Source organism: Lonchura striata, chromosome 21 (genome assembly GCF_050655825.1).
Source record: "Lonchura striata isolate lonStrDom1 chromosome 21, ASM5065582v1, whole genome shotgun sequence".
NCBI lineage: Eukaryota > Metazoa > Chordata > Aves > Passeriformes > Estrildidae > Lonchura > Lonchura striata.
In genome coordinates this window covers 6,347,940-6,365,340 of record NC_140723.1, presented here as the reverse complement: position 1 = coordinate 6,365,340, position 17,401 = coordinate 6,347,940, and the positions used below count along the sequence as shown (strand labels likewise).

General features: G+C 44.1%; 2 protein-coding genes across 2 annotated transcripts; both read right to left on the bottom strand.

Moving 5' to 3' along the window:
• Window positions 1-1,366: 1,366 nt before the first annotated feature.
• On the bottom strand, window positions 1,367-9,617 carry LOC116184394 (chymotrypsin-like elastase family member 2A). Its single transcript, XM_031506633.2, has 8 exons — window positions 9,539-9,617; window positions 9,216-9,304; window positions 8,183-8,280; window positions 7,147-7,275; window positions 6,356-6,492; window positions 5,522-5,667; window positions 5,274-5,426; window positions 1,367-4,872 (listed from the first exon to the last, which is right to left on the bottom strand). The coding sequence occupies exons 1-8, from the start codon at window positions 9,615-9,617 to the stop codon at window positions 4,855-4,857; spliced, it is 849 nt and encodes a 282-aa protein (XP_031362493.2). The 3' UTR covers window positions 1,367-4,854.
• A 2,673-nt stretch (window positions 9,618-12,290) lies between these two features.
• Window positions 12,291-17,355, bottom strand: KIAA2013 (KIAA2013 ortholog). The gene is made up of 2 exons (XM_021547211.3): window positions 16,374-17,355; window positions 12,291-15,642 (listed from the first exon to the last, which is right to left on the bottom strand). The coding sequence occupies exons 1-2, from the start codon at window positions 17,338-17,340 to the stop codon at window positions 14,783-14,785; spliced, it is 1,827 nt and encodes a 608-aa protein (XP_021402886.1). The 5' UTR covers window positions 17,341-17,355; the 3' UTR covers window positions 12,291-14,782.
• Between the last annotated feature and the right edge of the window lie 46 nt (window positions 17,356-17,401).

The window sequence follows — 17,401 nt, the reverse complement described above, 5'->3', positions numbered from 1 at the left end:
TAAGACTCAATCCTGGTGTCGAAGCAGACGTAGAGGTTGTTGAGCATCTCAACCACTTGCAAGGGAGTACAGGAGGCAGCAATGCTCGTGAACCCCACGATGTCAGAGAAAAAAATAGTCACCTGTTACAGGGAGAAGGAGAGCATGAAGCCAAGATCTCAGTGGTGAAGCCTTTGGGGAGTTTGGGGATTTGTGAAATGCTGAGCACAGCAGCCTAAGCCACAGTCTGCCTGTAGTACCAGTCTTGCACAGCTCAATAGAAACAATTCTAAATTAACAAGCTCTTACACCTTAACTTACTAAAAATTCACACTTCATTAATTCAGAGCTCTGGGTCTGAATTGTTTTCTACTACTTTGAAAGATAAAATTATTATCTCCGAAGTTTAGCAGCTGCAAAACTTCTGTGAGTACCTCATCCTAATGGGAGACTGAAAGTCAAATGCTTTGAATCTTGTGAGCAGTGATCACTGCTTATAGAAGTAGGGTCTCATTTTCCTTTAACAGTGATTTAAACTGTGATATAGATAAAATTAGGTAGCAAAAACCTGTGAAATAAAGTCTCAGTTGCTGTCTCTGCTCTTGTTGAATTAGAAAATATTAACTGGGTTTTGTTTCATTTTCAAATTATGTTTGTCATGATCAAGTAATTTATAGAAAAAAAATCACTTAAAAATTAAACTTAGAAAGAATAGAATTGAGGAAGACAAATGTGTGTTGCAGCTGTTGGCAAAGAATTTTCTTCTCTGTACTGTCTCAATTATGTCAGTGTTTAAACTCAAATCATCTTTGCTAATACCAATTAATCTGGAAGGGCCACCTTTTCATTCTGCCTTGGTTCAGCACTTTTGATGTCATGACTATTGTGGATTATAATTAATTGTGCAATTACAGGTTGTTGTTTTGATAATGACACCTACAGATTAAATGCAAACATTTAATACTGTGTTTCACAGCTGAAAATAAGGGGGTGTCCATGGAAAAAGAGACAAGAGAATTGCAATTACTGTAGCATGAGGATTTGGGCTGAGGGCTATGCAGCACAGCTGCTAAATTCAACACTGATGGCAGCAATTATTTTATTCTTCATATTTTACAAGGAAGAGACTTGTTTCTTGCTCCTATGATCTCATGATCCAATGGTGCTGGCTGGCTGTGTTGGGTAGGCTCCTAAACACCAAGACAATTTTTCAGTATAGGATGTTTGAGGTCTAAAGCTGTGAATTTGGAAATCTCACTCTTCTTCCTTCCCCAGCAGCCTTGGTGCTCCACAGCATATTGCACAGCTCTTTCCAAAACCCATCAGGAATATTTGGATTTCCATCCACGCTCGACTGTGGGTGCAAACCCAGGATCCTCAACACTGTGACAAGGTAGGTGCTATTTTAGGTATTTTTCTATCCTTGGTGGCAACATCCTTTCCATTTGCTAACCTGGTCATAGTTTTCTGCCTCAACTTTCTGGCACTTCCTTAGCTGCTTGGCCACAGATTTTGGCAACATCTGGTGCAAGAGGTCCTCAGCTAGGCGCCTCTCCCTTTTCAAGTCCTCTGTCTTTTCCTTGAGGTTCCTGGCATAATTGTGTATCCAATCTGTCATTTGCTTGAAGGACATCAGTACAATGGGGTAAATGAGACAGGCGACCACCACCAGACTGATCTTGAGGCTTAGTGTGGACAGGATTTCCCTGGATTTCTTGTGCAGCTTTTCCTGTCCCTCGTGCAGCAGACAGCTCTGTGCAGAATGCAGTCCCCTTCCCGTGGCTTCCAGGGACACAAAGTCACCCAAGCCTGGCAATGGGGTAAACAAAGAGATTCCTTCATGATGGGTGAAATGAAGGGACAGATTGACATTATCTGTCCAGCACTTATGTGCAGTCTCTGAGGAGAAGAGAGCATAGCTCAGAGTGGTGAAATGCTGCTGCAGTGTGCTTTGAAGGCTCGCAGGTGCTGGCACTGGCTGAGCTTTGAGCACAGCTTCTCTGATTTGGAGGCAGAGTTTAAAAGCGACCGTGTCTGCCCAGTCAGGATTGTGCCTCATGGCTCTGAGGTCCTCATGGGAACTCCTGAAACGCTCCAGCAGTTCAGAGATGGCTCTGGACAGCACCTGCCTGGCTCCAGTAACCCCTGAGATGTTCACTTGGTGTCTCAAGCCACTCATGTAAAACCTACAAATGGAGATTTTCTCCTCCTTGCACTGGCAATTCTCACAGTACAGCTCTGCTTCGCTTGCCATGCAGAGGGAGTTTAAATTCCCCAAGAGCTGAGGATGGGATGATCTGCTCCTCGTGTCTGCTGCTGGGAAGAGCCAGCTGTGCCTTTCTTCCTGCAGGACAGAGATGAGCTGAGCAGCCCAAAGGTTTTCACAGGAGGCAAGTTCCTGAAGGGCTTTGCCTGTGTTTTTCCATATTTCCAAGCTGTTGCTCAAATCAAAAGAAATAGCCCCAAGGAGGCTGCAGAGGGAGATCATGCATGCTGTCAAAATCCTTTGAATTGTTTTTCTACCACCAGCATTGGAAGAAGGAAAACACCTAAAAAAAAAATAATTTAAAAAACCCAGTGGCATTGTCTGATCCCAAGAGTGTTTCTTCCAGCTGCTGAAACCACAGCTGGATCTAGCAGTGATATTTAACAATTCCCATGTGTTCTGAAACAAAGCAAAAGGAGCATGCATTGTCTGGGTGTTTTTTAAAGATATATTTTCTTATATTTTGTTCCACCTGATATTAATTTTAAAAGAAAAGCTGTATTTAAGAGACTGCTTCCTTGACACACATTCATCTGCAAAACTAGATTAATTATACAGCTTTTCTATGAGGAAAAAAAAGCTATTTTCTATAGGTTTATTCTCTGTGATACTTCTCTTCCAATCGTAAGGAAGGCCATGAAAAGATAGGTTATTTATTCCCCCAGTGATTCCAGTGATCACAAACTGGAACTGTTGATTCTTTAAAAATCAAACTTTAAGAATTTGTTCTTAATAGGCACTTCCATATGGTGAGTACTTTCTATTGATATGGTAAATGAGCTCAGATGTTTTTTGCAATATTGCCTATATATTTCAGATGGGAAATGAATCTAATTTGTTTTCAATTTTTACAGAAGCATTTGCACATCCAATTTTTATTGTTTGATCTTCATGATTACTTTTCTGTCTTTCATACTGCACATAATGGACATCCATGCTCCATAGAGCAAAGTGACCTCTAATGATTTTAATTTTCAAAAGTATTATTCCATCATTTACAATCTTACACCAATGATACTCATGAAAAAAAAAAAAAACCAAAAAAAAACAAACCTCAGGATGTTATGTTGGAGCTGATGATTCCTGAATAACTGTGTAATCTTTATTTCTACTGATAAAGAACAAAATTCTGCATATAAAACTGATTGAAAAAAGCCCTCCTCAGATAGCTTGTTCTTTTAGATATAGGAAATCACACTTTTAGTCAGGCAAATAAAATCCAATAAAAGCTATTATTTCTCAGCAGAAGCTGGTATTAAGCAAAACAAATTCTTGCTGAGCAGAATGGTGATCAACGGTTGTAAAGTAGAAGGAAAGTGATAACAATATTGTCCCCAGAGATTATATACAGCCATGCTTTCTCTTATTCATTTAATACAATTTCTGTTTAATAATATAATTACTTTAGTCCAATGGTTAACATCTGCAAAATACCAAACTAAAAGGAACTGCAAGCTTGGAAAATGTACCTCTGAGGATTTCTGTTCTCACAACAAACATCCAACCTTTTCCTTACACTGTCTACTGCTTACCTTTGGGTCACTTGCCCTCCATTGTAATTTACTTTTGGAAACAGCTAGCACACACCGGGGGGAGAAGAAAAACACAACAAAAATCCACCTTGATTTTGTACTGCCTATCTTCTACAGTGAAAGAAATACTAAGAGAGTCTTTAATTGAGCGCCGAGCTGAAAGTGGCAATTCTGCTTTGCCAAAATCCCCACGCTCGTGCCAGCTGCCAGCGACCACCCTGAGCTCTGAATGACTTAAAAACGAGACAGGTTTTTAAAAATTGCAAACCCCAGAGCTGGGTCTTGCTGGCTGCAAGGTCACAGGAGGTGAAACCCCTCTGGAGCAGCATTGTCCGCACTCACCTGCCGGGACCTGCCTCTGCTGCCTTCCCTCCAGCCATCGCTGGTCCTGATTCAACCCTTACCCATCGAAAGGATCCTCCTCTGAAACACATATTCAATTTTCCTCACAGCCTCAGGCTGCTGCTCCCCCCTGCAGCCTCCTCCCGAGCCCCCGGAGGAGTTCTGGGATGCTCTGACTCTTCCCACTGCCCACCCTCCGCAGAGCGGGCTCACACCTGCCCCAGGTAGGGCTGGGACAGGGAAAAATATCCAGAATTATCCCCAAATTCAGGCTCTGGGCTTGCCAACAGTCAGGAAGAAATGACAGAGATACGCTTTGTTTGCTTGCAAAAAATACAGTTTATTTCACCAATGTTTGGTTTAATACTTGTGTTGTTAAAAGCGTAATTTCCCAATTCTTCTTGAACCCCAGAGGAGTTTTGGGATGCTCTGACTCTTCCCACTGCCAACCCTCCACAGAACGGGCTCACACCTGCCCCAGGTTATGCTGGGACAGGGAAAAATATCCAGAATTATCCCCAAATTCAGGCTCTGGGCTTGCCAACGGTCAAAAAGAAGTGACAGAGACACACTTTGTTTGTTTGCAAAAAATATAGTTTATTTCATTAGTTTTTGGTTTAATACTTGTGTTGTTAAAACCGTAATTTCCCAATTCTTTTTGATCAAAGGTGTCATGATTATGACTTTATTCAAACTGATTTCCTCCATGGCATCTCTCATCCAGTTCTCATGGGATTAGTTGGTTGCCATAACCTACAAAAAATGTAAAACAAATGAAAAATCAGATCGTGAGATGCAGGAATTTGTGAACAGTGTGTGCTGTGTCCAAGTCACAGGATTTAAATAAGCGAAATAAGATTTTTGCTTCTCAGTCAAAGTTTATATTAAATTAAAAGAAGTTTGACATTCCAGACTTGAGCTGCATGTGCTACCTTTTAGGATGCAATTGATGAATGCAAATTTGAATAAATATGAAAAATCTTTATCTAAATAAAGAGAAAATGCATTCCTATTATCAAAACTTATTCAAATGAGTGAAAAAAAAATAGAATCTGTTTCAGAGGAGGATACTTTCAATTGGTAAGGGTTGAATGAGGAGTGGTACATGGCAGGGAGAGCCCCAGCACAGCGTGTGCCCTGCAGCAGCTCCTCACCTGCTCGATCCAGCTGTTGTAGGCAGAGACCCGAGTGAACACGGAGGGTTTGTGGTAGTAGTTGCAGCTAAGAGCAGAGCCAAAGCTGACGATGCCGTGCACTTCCCACCTGCCATCAGCCCTCTGGCAGTTCAGTGGGCCCCCAGAGTCACCCTGGCAGGAAGGAGAGCATAGTTAGAGTGGAGTTTTTAACTTTTCCTTGCCATCAGGCCTGTTGGTCCAAACCCAAGCCCTGAGGGTGGACTCACGTTGCAGCTGGAGGTGATTCCATCCCCACCAGCACAAACCATGGTGCGTTTCACTGTGCTGCCCCACCAGGAAGGTTTGGAGCAGGTTGCATAATCCACCACCAGCAGGAGGCCTTGCTGCAGGTCATCAGGGAGGGGTCCATTAGCTGAGAGAACAGAAACACGGGCTCATGCTACCAGCTGGCACTGAAGGAAGAATAAAACTGCTCTGCTAAATGTCTCTTGGTATCTGGGTAGCATCACTCCAGGTAAAACACTCCACAGGGGCTACATTAAAGGAGAAGCTGTTATAGGTATGAATGCCCCTTAGTTCCATTCTTTCATATACACCTTAACTTACTAAAAATTTGCATTCCATTAAAAAATGTCTCATTGGTAAGAGAAATAACGGGCTACTCTATTTTCAGGAGTTTGTAATTTACTTATCCCTCGAGGAATTGCCTCCTGAGCCAAGCTGACACCTCTGCTCAACTCTGAGATTTTCTTCACTTCGTATCTATTCCCTTGTGTCTTCAGATACTCAGCTGGTGTGTTGGGATTAGCAAATGCACCTGTCTGCACACTATTAATATTTGCATTACAACAGCTCCTAAAAGCTCAGTTAAGGCCCCTCAGGTGCATTACCAGCTCTGTTACAAGGAAAATAAATTTCAAAGGGAAAAAAATCATAATGCACGAATGAAGTGGAGCCTAATATAATAAACTACTTCACTATACTGAATTTTGAGGGGATCTTGAGCACCATTAATAGTCTTTGTCATCAATCTCAGAGGAGAAGGAACTTCTGAAAGTTCTTTTTTTATTCCACGGTTTTGCAAACACCCAGGTACTCACTCTGCAGCCTTCCCCAGCCGGTGACATAGCAGGCAGTGTTGGAGGACAGGATGCTCTGGGCAGGGGGCAGGCAGGCCAGCTGAATGTGGTCACTCAAGGTGACGTGCTCAGAGAGTTTGATCAGAGCAATGTCGTACCTGTGTCGGAGAGAAAGGGAAGGTGAAAAGGTTTGCAAAACAGATCAAGACACAATAGCCTGAGTACTCAGCAGTTACACAACACTCAGGCGAGTGCACAAGCAGCAGAGATTCCTGCACCCTAAAGCAACAGGGAAATTCATGGACTGAAGGTTATTCCCTGCAGAACTCCCCATTTTCCTGATGGAAGAAAGTTGTATTTTATAGTTTGTTTTTTTTCACCAAAACCAAGCATATATTAGGACTCACTCCAAGGACTGGAACTGAGGGGATTTCTTTGTTACTGCCCTCAGCCTGCAGCAGGACACAGGGGTCCTTCAGCCACATGGATATTAATGACCCATGATTCTGTGTCTCTGCTGCTGGTAGGAAGGCTTCAAAGGGTGTTGTATGAAATGCTTCATTCCCTTTCATTGTGCAAGAAATATCATTGCTTCTGACCCAAGCATGAACATGCAAAATGGCTTCTATTGATCAGTAAGAAATCAATATTGTTAATTGCTCTGTAGTCTCTTGATGGGGAAGGTAGAAACTGGACAATGTAACAGGAGGCTCTAAACATGAATTTAATTACCATAACTCCAGGTGGGTGGGATTCAGGCAGTGTGATTTTTACCCTCCTAGAAACTGAAAAAATACCTGCCACCAGCTTACCCATTTGCAACTTTCTGTGGATTCCAGTTCTGATTAACAATGATCTTTTCTGGAGCAATTGCAACTGATCCTTTTTCCTCAGCTGCGAGGTTGTATTTTCCAAGAAACACTCGATATGTCATAGAAGAACTGGGCAAGAAAAGGATGAACACTCAGTTATGCAAGTGCATCTTTGGCTCCTGAGATATTCAATAAGAACACCCTTGAGTGTAATCTCTCATCACAGGCATGTCTGGAGCTGTGCCAGTGATTTGCTAAGGGCAAAGATTGTGTTCTAGACTTCACAACCATTCCATCCCTAAGCTGTCCTCTCAACTCCTGCTCAAGGTTTCTTTAACAAACTCAAGGTGCTTCCAAACTTTGCAGGCTTCAACTCGTATTCTTCAATGCAATAACAATTTGGACATTTTTTTAACAGCTTAAATAATTTCAATAATAAACAACTGTGTGATAGATATAATATGCAGGATTTATAATAATAACATGTAGCCAATCCTTCATGATTCATATTATGATGTTTGCTACAAATTAATGTTACAATAACCATATGCTACCAGAGCAAAATGGGGTTGTATTTGTGGAAGCAGTTTTGATGATGCAATGACATTGCTGTAGCTGATAATTTACTTGTAACACGGCCACATAATATGAAGAGTTTATTGAAAATGATTGATATATTCAAAATATTTGTGATTATTTTTTCAGGGAGTGGATTGATTAGTTAGCTTGAGGATCTCACTGACATATATTACAGAAACAGTCAATACAGCTGAATTTTAACAGCAACTTGAAAACAGAAGGATGTTTGCAGTTTGTTTATGAAAATGACAAGCATATAATTCGTGTAACTGGGGTATTTTCCCCTTTTACATTAAGAAAATAAAGAGATGTCATTCTCCTGATTTTTAGTCAAAAGATATGATGCAAACCTCAGAGCTTTCAGCTGGGAAAGGGAGAATTGGCATTAATATGGTTTTCATTCATCTCTTTCTGCTCATGTGCTGCTTCCTGGGTCAGATTTATCTTCATTACTTACCTGATGCAGTGGGCAGCTGTCATAACCCAGTTGGTGGCAATGAGGGTTCCCCCACAGGTGTGGCTCCACTTGCCATTGGAATAGTATTGAAGGGAAGCCTGGAATCAAGGAACCAGGTAAGGCTCAGGCTTTTACCTATTCATTTTTCATCGTTGTGCTTTGTTCCTGCACCCAGAACACAACTTGCTGATGGTGGAAGGCTTTGAAGTTTCCAACTCCTGGCCACAGAAAGGCTTTGCCTCCTTCCCTATCATCCGAAGCTTGATTTTTAAATACATCTTGCTTAAATAGCCCAAGTCTACTTGACTTAAAACAAGAGCCTGCAGTACTGTCACAGCATATGCCACAATACACAGAATACCACCATGCAATTTCAGAAGGCTTTAAGCCTTTAAGCTGGATGGTTGTTAAATCTGCTGCTTGTTGGTTCCCTGGGATCATTTCTGTGTTCTTCAAAGTAAAGCTTGGCCTTCATTCCTCAGGATAGAACAAGGTTATACTGAGGAAGGAAACGGAGGTGAGCTTTACCCTGTGTGTTTTTGTCACTTGCTGTGCCTTCCAAATTGTCCCCTACACAGTCACACCATACCACACCAGAAGGCTTCCAGCATCTGCCCATACAGAATACCTTCATACCACACCAGAAAGCTCCAAGCACATGCCCTTCTTGATCTTTAGCCCAGCCTTTTACACCCTGATGTTCATGCAGTGCACTGTGTGTTCCCCTGTCCCCTTTGGTGAGTGCACCTGGGCACTCCATCCCTTCAGTGCTGCTCAGCTGCCCCTCACAGCTGTACCCACTGGGGGACGAGGCTCTGCAGCAGCCCCACTCCCACAAACTGTGTGCCTACACATTACCTGCAAAATGTGGCACATTCAGAGCTTTTTTAAACCTGGAAACTTTAGGATTGATCAGAACAGAAGAGTCAAAACGTGTCAGGCAAGATGCATCAAATGGAATTTAAGAGGTGGTTTTGTTCTGTTGTGCAGAGCACAGCCCCAGTTGTTCCAGGGAAAGCACAGAATGACCAACCTGCCAGGGCCAGCTGTATGGTCTTGCATTTTCCCCTCCAACAACTCTGGACACGAGAGGTGGGTAGGCAGGAACCCCACAGCCAAAGGCTAGAAGACATACAAATAGCATGTGTGTTTGAAAGTAGGTTTAAAAAAAAAAAATCTGTAAGTATCAAATAGCACAGCACCCAGTTACTCTTTGGAGAGACCCTTGTAATGAACATCCTATGCTGTATTTCTTTTCTTTGATGTAGAATGTTCAATTTGTCTAAAAAAGGAAAGTTGTTTTTAGATTTTAATTAACTTAATCTTTTAAAATTAAAGTAGAAGTTGGACACGTACCTGCAGGTGCCAGAATCAACACAGCAAAGAGGAGTCCAAGCATGGTGCCAGTTGCTGTGTGCTGTAGGCTCAACTCCATGACATTTTATAAGTGTCCTTATCTCTGGGACACATGAGTTAAAATGCAGATCTGTTCCAATACAAATGGAAAACTTGTGTCACTGTGGGATAATTCTTTATATACATAAGTTGCTAAAACATCCCCATTTAGGTAGACCTTGGATCCAGGCTGTATAAACAACTTGGTTAATTGCTTATTATTTGTAGCAGCTGTTTGCATTTCCATTGCCTTGAAAGTTCATCACACAGGTATTCACAGAAGGAAAATGCTAAATTAATTATTCTAACACTTGGTGGTATGTCAGCAGTGTCTGATATATTTGGACAGTGGTAGATTTGGACGTGTTGGTGGGGTTGCATTAGTTGATCTCTAGAGGCTCCCTTCCTAAATTATACAACTCCTTGGGATTTTGTTTTGGTCTGGGGTCTGCTTTTGTTTTATTTTGTAACTGAATGGTATCTACCACATTGTACTGACTGAAAACCTGTATCTTCTTTCCCAGATCAAGTTGTGTGTGGTTTAGCATGCCAGACTTCAATAAAGCAGGCTGTAATTACTTGGAAGTGGAACATACCTCAAGCCATACAAGAACCAGCTGTCCATGGTGAAGCAGAAATCCTGCTACGTTGTGGTGAGTCAGACTCCATCCCTGTCCTATGTCCCTTTGTTAGATCAGCAGCCCTGGAAGAGAACAGGGTTCCCTGCAGCATTTTTTCAGATCAGACTGAAAGATATTTATTTAGAAACAACCAGAGCAGTGCTGACCTGTGCTATAACACACTGTGAGCTTGTTAATGAAAAGAGCAAAGCACTTCTGCTCCCAGGACAAAGCAGGCAAGAGCAGGCATTTGCACCACTCCAGAGATGCTGCCACAAAAGGAAGTGTCCTAATTCATTACTGACAGTAACTAGCTATCAATGCTTACCCTTGTCTTTTTTCTTTTATCTTCTACTACAGGAATTTTCCATCCTCTGTCACCTTTCCATCCACCAACCATTGAGAAACCGTTGCTGGTTATTTTAAAAACAAACATTTCTCTCCTGTAAACCAGGACACTCATAGGGAACAAACTTACTAGAATGGAAATATCATAATGCAATTTTACAACCAGAGCTGTGTCGTACACAGACACCAAACAAGGGGTTCAAAAATGCTGAAATAAATCTAATGTTCAATGTCAGGACTAATAAGCAGCAAAATCCCTGATTTCCAGAGCTTCCATTCAGCAGCAGGTACTGTGCTGGATGAAAGATGCCTGGAGCACACATGTGGAAGGCAGAAATATAGAATGCTTTGCTGTTTCATCTGCTTCTCAATAATGTATTTTCCTACCCAGACAACAGCATTTGAGAAAGCTGCATTTTGAATTGCAAATTGGATCAACCAAACCCTGTTCTGGCATCTTGTATTTATTATCTGCCAGAAGCAGAAACCAGGATTAACAGTACAAAATTGAGATTCTAAATTTTTTTCCATTCATTTGTTGGCTCTTTCCTTAGTGTCTGAATTTACAAGCTAAACAACCTTATGTTGCTCAGTTTAACTTCCATGTCACTATCATTTTCACTGAATTCCAATTAAAAGTATAAATTTTGGATGGTCAGTTACTATATTAACTTGCTTTGATTGTTGCGTGCTTGTAAATTTGGAATTTTGTTTAGTTCTTTAAAATTTCTGCATTTCACAGATATGACCTTCTGCTCTCTTGCATACTGTAATATTTCTTCTTCCCCTCCTTTATGGAGGAATTCTGAAACAGTTCTTTTGTTATGGAAGAAATTCTCATAGGAATCCTAATATATTTAATGTAAAACACTCTCAAAGCTGTTTTGCTTTTTGTTCTATTCATGCTTTATGTGATGGTAGCTTATCCATCTTTTCCAGGCCTAAACAGTTTTCCTTGGACTCCATGGGTGACATGCTGCTGGCAATTCTGCCAGGCTCCTCCAGCTGATACCATGGTGATTTGGAAATAGCCCCCTGGAAGCTCTTATCATCTTCATGCCAGATGTTTCACAGAAACCAAGCAGCTCATGGAACTTTGGTGAGAAAGAGAAGGAGTTTCTGGTATGTTCTGTTAAAGCAGAATAGTAAATGCCTCCTTTAATACACAATGTGCCTGTGTACAACTTAAAATGAATTCTGTTGCTTCCCTGTCTTTATTCCCTTGATGGGCAGTAACTCTGCTATACTAATTAGTAAATGGAATTGTCTGCAGAAAAGTTAGACTCTGAAATCTGCTTTCCTGAGGGGTTTTTCATCTGAAACCAGACAGTAACCTCTCTGAAAATGTGAAGTTAAATCTGACACAGTTTTTCCTTGGAACCACCAACTGTGCCAAATTTATTACTTGCTGGATGGCTGTTAAATCTGCTGCTTGATGGTTCCCTGGGATTGTTTCTGTGTTCTTCAAAGTAAAGCTTGGCCTTCATTCGCCAGGGTAAAACAAGGTTATACTGAGCAAGGAAATGGAGGTGAGCTTTACCCTGTGTGTTTTTGTCACTTGCTGTGCCTTCCAAATTGTCTTATATCCAGTTTATATCCATTTATATTGTATTTTCCACACTGTATTTGCAGTAAATACTGGCCACAGATGTAACATAAGGCCCTGTTTATCTAAACTGGGTGAGGAGCAATGGCAGGAAAGAACAGACACAAAACCAACAAAAACCCCAACCACACTTCAGCAATCAGATTAGACTGAAAGATATTTATTTAGAAACAACAGCTTTGGTATTTTAAACCCAAACAACCTGTAAGTCACTAGAAAGTGGGGTACCTTCCCCCATAGCCAAAACAAATCAATGCACAAAGTCTCAATAGCTTAGAACAGGAAACGTGTAGATCAGCATTTCCAAGTGCATATCCAGAAAACAAGTTCATTAAATTGATTTTGGACTCTAGAGTCATAAAGGATGAAACACCTGTTACAAGAACTTATCAACAGTTAAGATTGTTAGATATTGACAGTTCAATTGACTGTTACTGAAGTGGAGCAAAAATCAACATACTCCCCCTCCCCCCAAGCAATAAATTACTGTATACCAGAAAGGAAGTTACACTAAAGTTTTCTAGTTAACTCTCAGAAGGGAATCATCATCTTTTATTTTTCTGTAGAATTAAAAAAACAAACAAACAAACAAAAAAAACCCAGATCAAAATATCAAAGGTCTTAGTATATCTTCAAGTATTTTCACCAAATTGATTACTCCTAGGGAACTGAACAGCTTACAGGGAAAGGAAACATCTGTTACACAAGCTTCTGGGATAAACAACTGAATCATCACACCTTCCAAGTCTCAGACTCCTGTAATAGCAAGGCACAAAAGGGTTGTTGCTTTCAAATGGTCCTTGTTCTCAGCTGCAATATTGCCAGGTGTCTTGTGCAAATGGAGGCAGAAAGCAGGACTAAGTTCACTTGGACACGGGGATGTTCCCACTCAATTAATGGAATGGGGTGCTGTTTCAAGACTATCTTGCTTACTGCTACAGATTCTGAGCTTCAGCTGGCTTCCACTTCTTCCCTGTTTCTGGAATCAAGTTCTGCATCAACTTCATTTGAAGTCGCTCCAACTAAGACCAGGCAGCAGAAGGATGAGGTGTGTGCAGTGCCCAGAAGGATGAGGTGTCAGGCCAGCCCTACAGTGGCTGTGAAGCCTCTGGGCACTTCAGCGGGGACAGCCACCTGCAGCAATGGTTAACAAGTCACTTGGTAAAAGGCAGAAGGCAAGTCTTGGAGATGACAAAGGCAACTGGACAGACAACAGTGAAAGGACATAATTACATAATTCCAAGGACACATTTCAGGTGCATGTCTGGGCACAGCTGTTGCACAATAGCTGACATCACCTCCTAAGCTCTTCCTCCCTTTGCACTGATGTTCTGATCATGATCAGAGGCTTGTAACTGCAGTTGTCTGATATACAATTCTATCCTACCTCTTCCTAGGTTAGTTTGTCTGGCTACAAGCACCTCCCACTCAATCTTTTATTAGATCACAGGTATTCAGACCTGCTTGGGATCAGGCTTGATCTCCACTGTTCAAAATTACAAAACCAGTGAGCTGACAAGGAAATTTCCAGCTCACTTTAAAAACCCCATACATACCAGCTGTCAAGTTTAGTTCAATACCTTCTGTTCAGCCTTAGCTATTCAAAATCGAATTTGATTTTATATTTTGGAATAACAGTACAATCTATAGCTAGAACCTTTCCTCTGACAGCTCTGTTTAATTATCATCTCCTTTTTTTCTAAATGAACCTACATTTAACTCAGATCAGCCCTCAGGAGGAAAGCCTCTGAAAAGCACAACTAGCTCACACAGCAAATTCAGTCTGGCCTTGCATTTCCACTTCATATCAACACACAATCAGAAAGTCCCAGTACTAAGAGCAGAACTCACCATCTGCTGTCTATTCTGTGCTAAGTTTTTACAGCAAATAAGTTTTCCAAGGCAACTAAAAACAACTTGAAATTCTTTACACCAGGTAAGATGAGCTTGGAGCTCTGGCTCCGGAGCTTGGAGCCAGAACCTTCAACTCACAGTAAGAAGCACTCAGTACTTTCCTTAACACAGCTTTGTATTTTGTCTGACTGGGAGAAACACCAATTCAGCATCCTCCCAAAATGATGGTGGTAAGTGTGGTCTGATGGAGGGCTGCACAATGTGTATAATATGTACCACAAGTCCCAGCAAGTCAGCACCTTGACCTCAGAACACCAGCCTGCCTCTGGGTGCTCCTGTGTGACATGTCACATGCTAAGAGCAGGCAGGCAGGTCTGCAGGTCTCCACACAGCAGCTCACACCAGTACAGCAGCTCTCTCACATGCTTTCTGGTACTGAATAACAAGAAGCATCATCTCATGACAACTGCAACTGCTGGCCTAGAAACAAGCAATGTCCTACACTGATGTGTGGCAAAAGGACAGAAAGCTGTGTCTGCCTCCACCTGCAGACTCACAAATGTCTAGGGACAGATAAGGAATTCATCTTTGCTAACAACTGTGAGCCCTACTGCTCCAATCCCTGCCCTAATCCTCCTTCTTGCAAGAAGAGGTCACAGATCACTTGTTTCAAGAGAGACTGAAAATCCTCACAGTCTAAGAGAGAGCCTGCCCAGGCACAGCTGACACAACATCAGGCTGACAACACTCAGTGGACAGCAGGCAAAAGCTGCAGCCTTATACCTTACTCCTGAAGAGGGGCTTGGCTCCTGGCCCACAATACTCGTTGTAGATGAGTTTGAACAGAAACAAATGAAACAAAGTAATTAAGGAGGCCACACTGAACCAGAACAGGAAGGGTAAGCCTGGGTATTGCTTGGCCATGTGTTCCTCATGAGCCAGAATAGCTTTTAGGTGGAGTGTGTGTCTTAGGTCCTGCAAGTGGACCAAATCTGTTGATATATAAAGCAGTGGTGTGATGGGTTGAGTCACCATGACAGGGAACGTGTGACCTCGTGCCTCTGAGGTCAGCTCCACAGGCTCGTTCATGCAGCCTGCCTCACACGCATACAGTCTGACAGGCTTGTCCTGGAATTTCACAGACACATGCAAGAAGGGCTTTCCTTCTGCATCCAGGAGAACAGCTAAACTGATCAAGTCCTTATTGTAATGGATCCCACGTAAGGAATAGCTGTTATGAAGTACGTCAGGGTCAGCCTGAAACTGAAGATGGTTTTCTGTGAACTGCAGACCCCCAAAACTAAGCACCATTCCCTGCATGAGTCCGTGCACTCCAGCTGTCACAAGCCCCTTGCATCCCCGCTTTTGGAGAGTCAGCTTCCACAGGTCTGAGAGCTGCAGGATCTGGGTGACGCTGCTCAGCCGCGGTGGCCACAGGTTCTCGGCGTGCATGGTGGCGTGGCCGCTGAAGCAGTGGTCAGCGTAGTTCAGGCTGGCCTCAATCCTCTCCCTGTCCTCAGCAGCCAGGAGCGGGTCCAGCAGCGGGGCTGGCACAGTTGACAGCACGTAGTAGAGGGTCATGTTGACAGTCTCACTGGATGGGGTGTGTGCGTCTGTGATCTTTCTCATCTCAATCCCTGTAGCAAAAGAAAACAACCCATAGTCAGAAATTCACTAGGAGGAAAAGAAGATCAAACATGCACGTTGATGTTCAATATGGTGTTCTTTATAACATCTAAGAAACCTGTGTCCATAAAACACCAAAGTGAAATGTTTCCTTGTGTTTGTCTAAGAAGATACTTTCTCTGCTACTTGGGAGTTTGAAAGCCAAGCTCCCACTACAAAGCTAATTTAATATACAGACGCCTTACATGCCTGTTGTCATGACTCTGCAAGAATAATCTGTCAAAAGAACATAATCTTTTTATAAAATAACAAATTGTACATTATTTGGTCAGCCACTCTTTTACATAAGACATTAAAATCTTAAGAAAAAGCATCTTTGTAGAACGGCCCTTAACCTCCACACAGGATCTGTCTTTTATGCTGTCACTAAAGATCAACTTTTTTCCCAACTGACATGCACAGCAAATCAGTGAAGTTCCTGAAGCCACAGAAAGCAGCACACACAGAACACACAGAATAATGATTATAAATGTTCTTCTATCAATTTCTATACACAGTCAGGTGTACTCCACTTTGTACGGTAAGCTGGGTTTCAGACCAGAAACACTGTTTTACTATCCCAGAACCCATGAGAAGACCAGAGCCTCTGGAGACCTGACAGCAACCAGGACACTGAGTTTTCAGGCACCTTCTAAAGCAACCCCATGGAAGCTGAGCATCACTAAAGCACAACTTTCCTTACCTGAAATGAACAAGTCAGACCAGGTCTGCTGGTGCTCCTGGAAAAGATCTTCCACCCCCATCTGCATCACCTCCAGCATCTCTTTCTTGGCTGCCTCCCTCAGCTTGCTGAAGGTCTCCTCCAGCCTGGACACCTCGATGGGCTCCGAGGTGTACACCACGGACAGCAAGGTCTCGTCAAAGTGCGACTTGGGCGCGACCTGCACCCGGCTCACGAGTTTTTTGGCAGCTACCACCACCAGCACCACCTTGGGGCTGCCGTCCAGCAGCAGGCGGCCGGAGGAGAGCAGGAACTGCCGCTCCTCCACCTTCTCCAGGCTGCTGACGAAGCGCCCGCCCAGCGCGGAGGCGGCGGCGGGAGCCGAGACCTCGAAGGCGGCCACCCGCTCGGTGGGGTTGGCGATGCGGATGCGCTGCAGGTAGAGATGCGGCCGGCTCCGGTGGGCCACCACCTCCTCCCGCAGCGTCACGCAGTCCCCGGCGCCGGGCCCGGTCTGCACGCAGCGCAGCCTCCGCACGGCCCCGTCCCGCAGCGCCGCCAGCGCCGCCCGCGCCTCGCCGCGCCCGCCCGGCGCCCTCAGCCGCACCAGCGCCGGGTACTCGGTGGCGAGCGCCGGGCCGGCCGCGGGGCCCGCGGGCCGCACCCAGAGCCGCCCGGCGGACACGTCCAGCAGCAGGAACCCGTTCCCCGCCACCGCCAGCCCCGGGGCCCCGCCGGCCCCGGCCGCCTCCTCCGGCAGCGGCAGCGCATCGCCGCGCTGGGTCTGCGCCCGCCAGGCGCCCGCGGCCGCCTGAAGGCAGAGCGCGGCGGGGCCCCGCGGCTCGGCCCCGCGCCCCGCGCCCCGCGCCCGCGCCGCGCCCAGGTACCAGTAGGCGACCAGCAGCAGCACCAGCAGCAGGAGCAGGCGGCGCGCCCAGCTGCTGGACAGCAGCCCCGGCAGCCCCTTCAGCCGCTGCTGCAGCCACATGGGCGGCGGCGGGGGAGCCGCGGCCCGGCCCGGCCCGGCCCGTCCCGGCCCCGCCGCACCG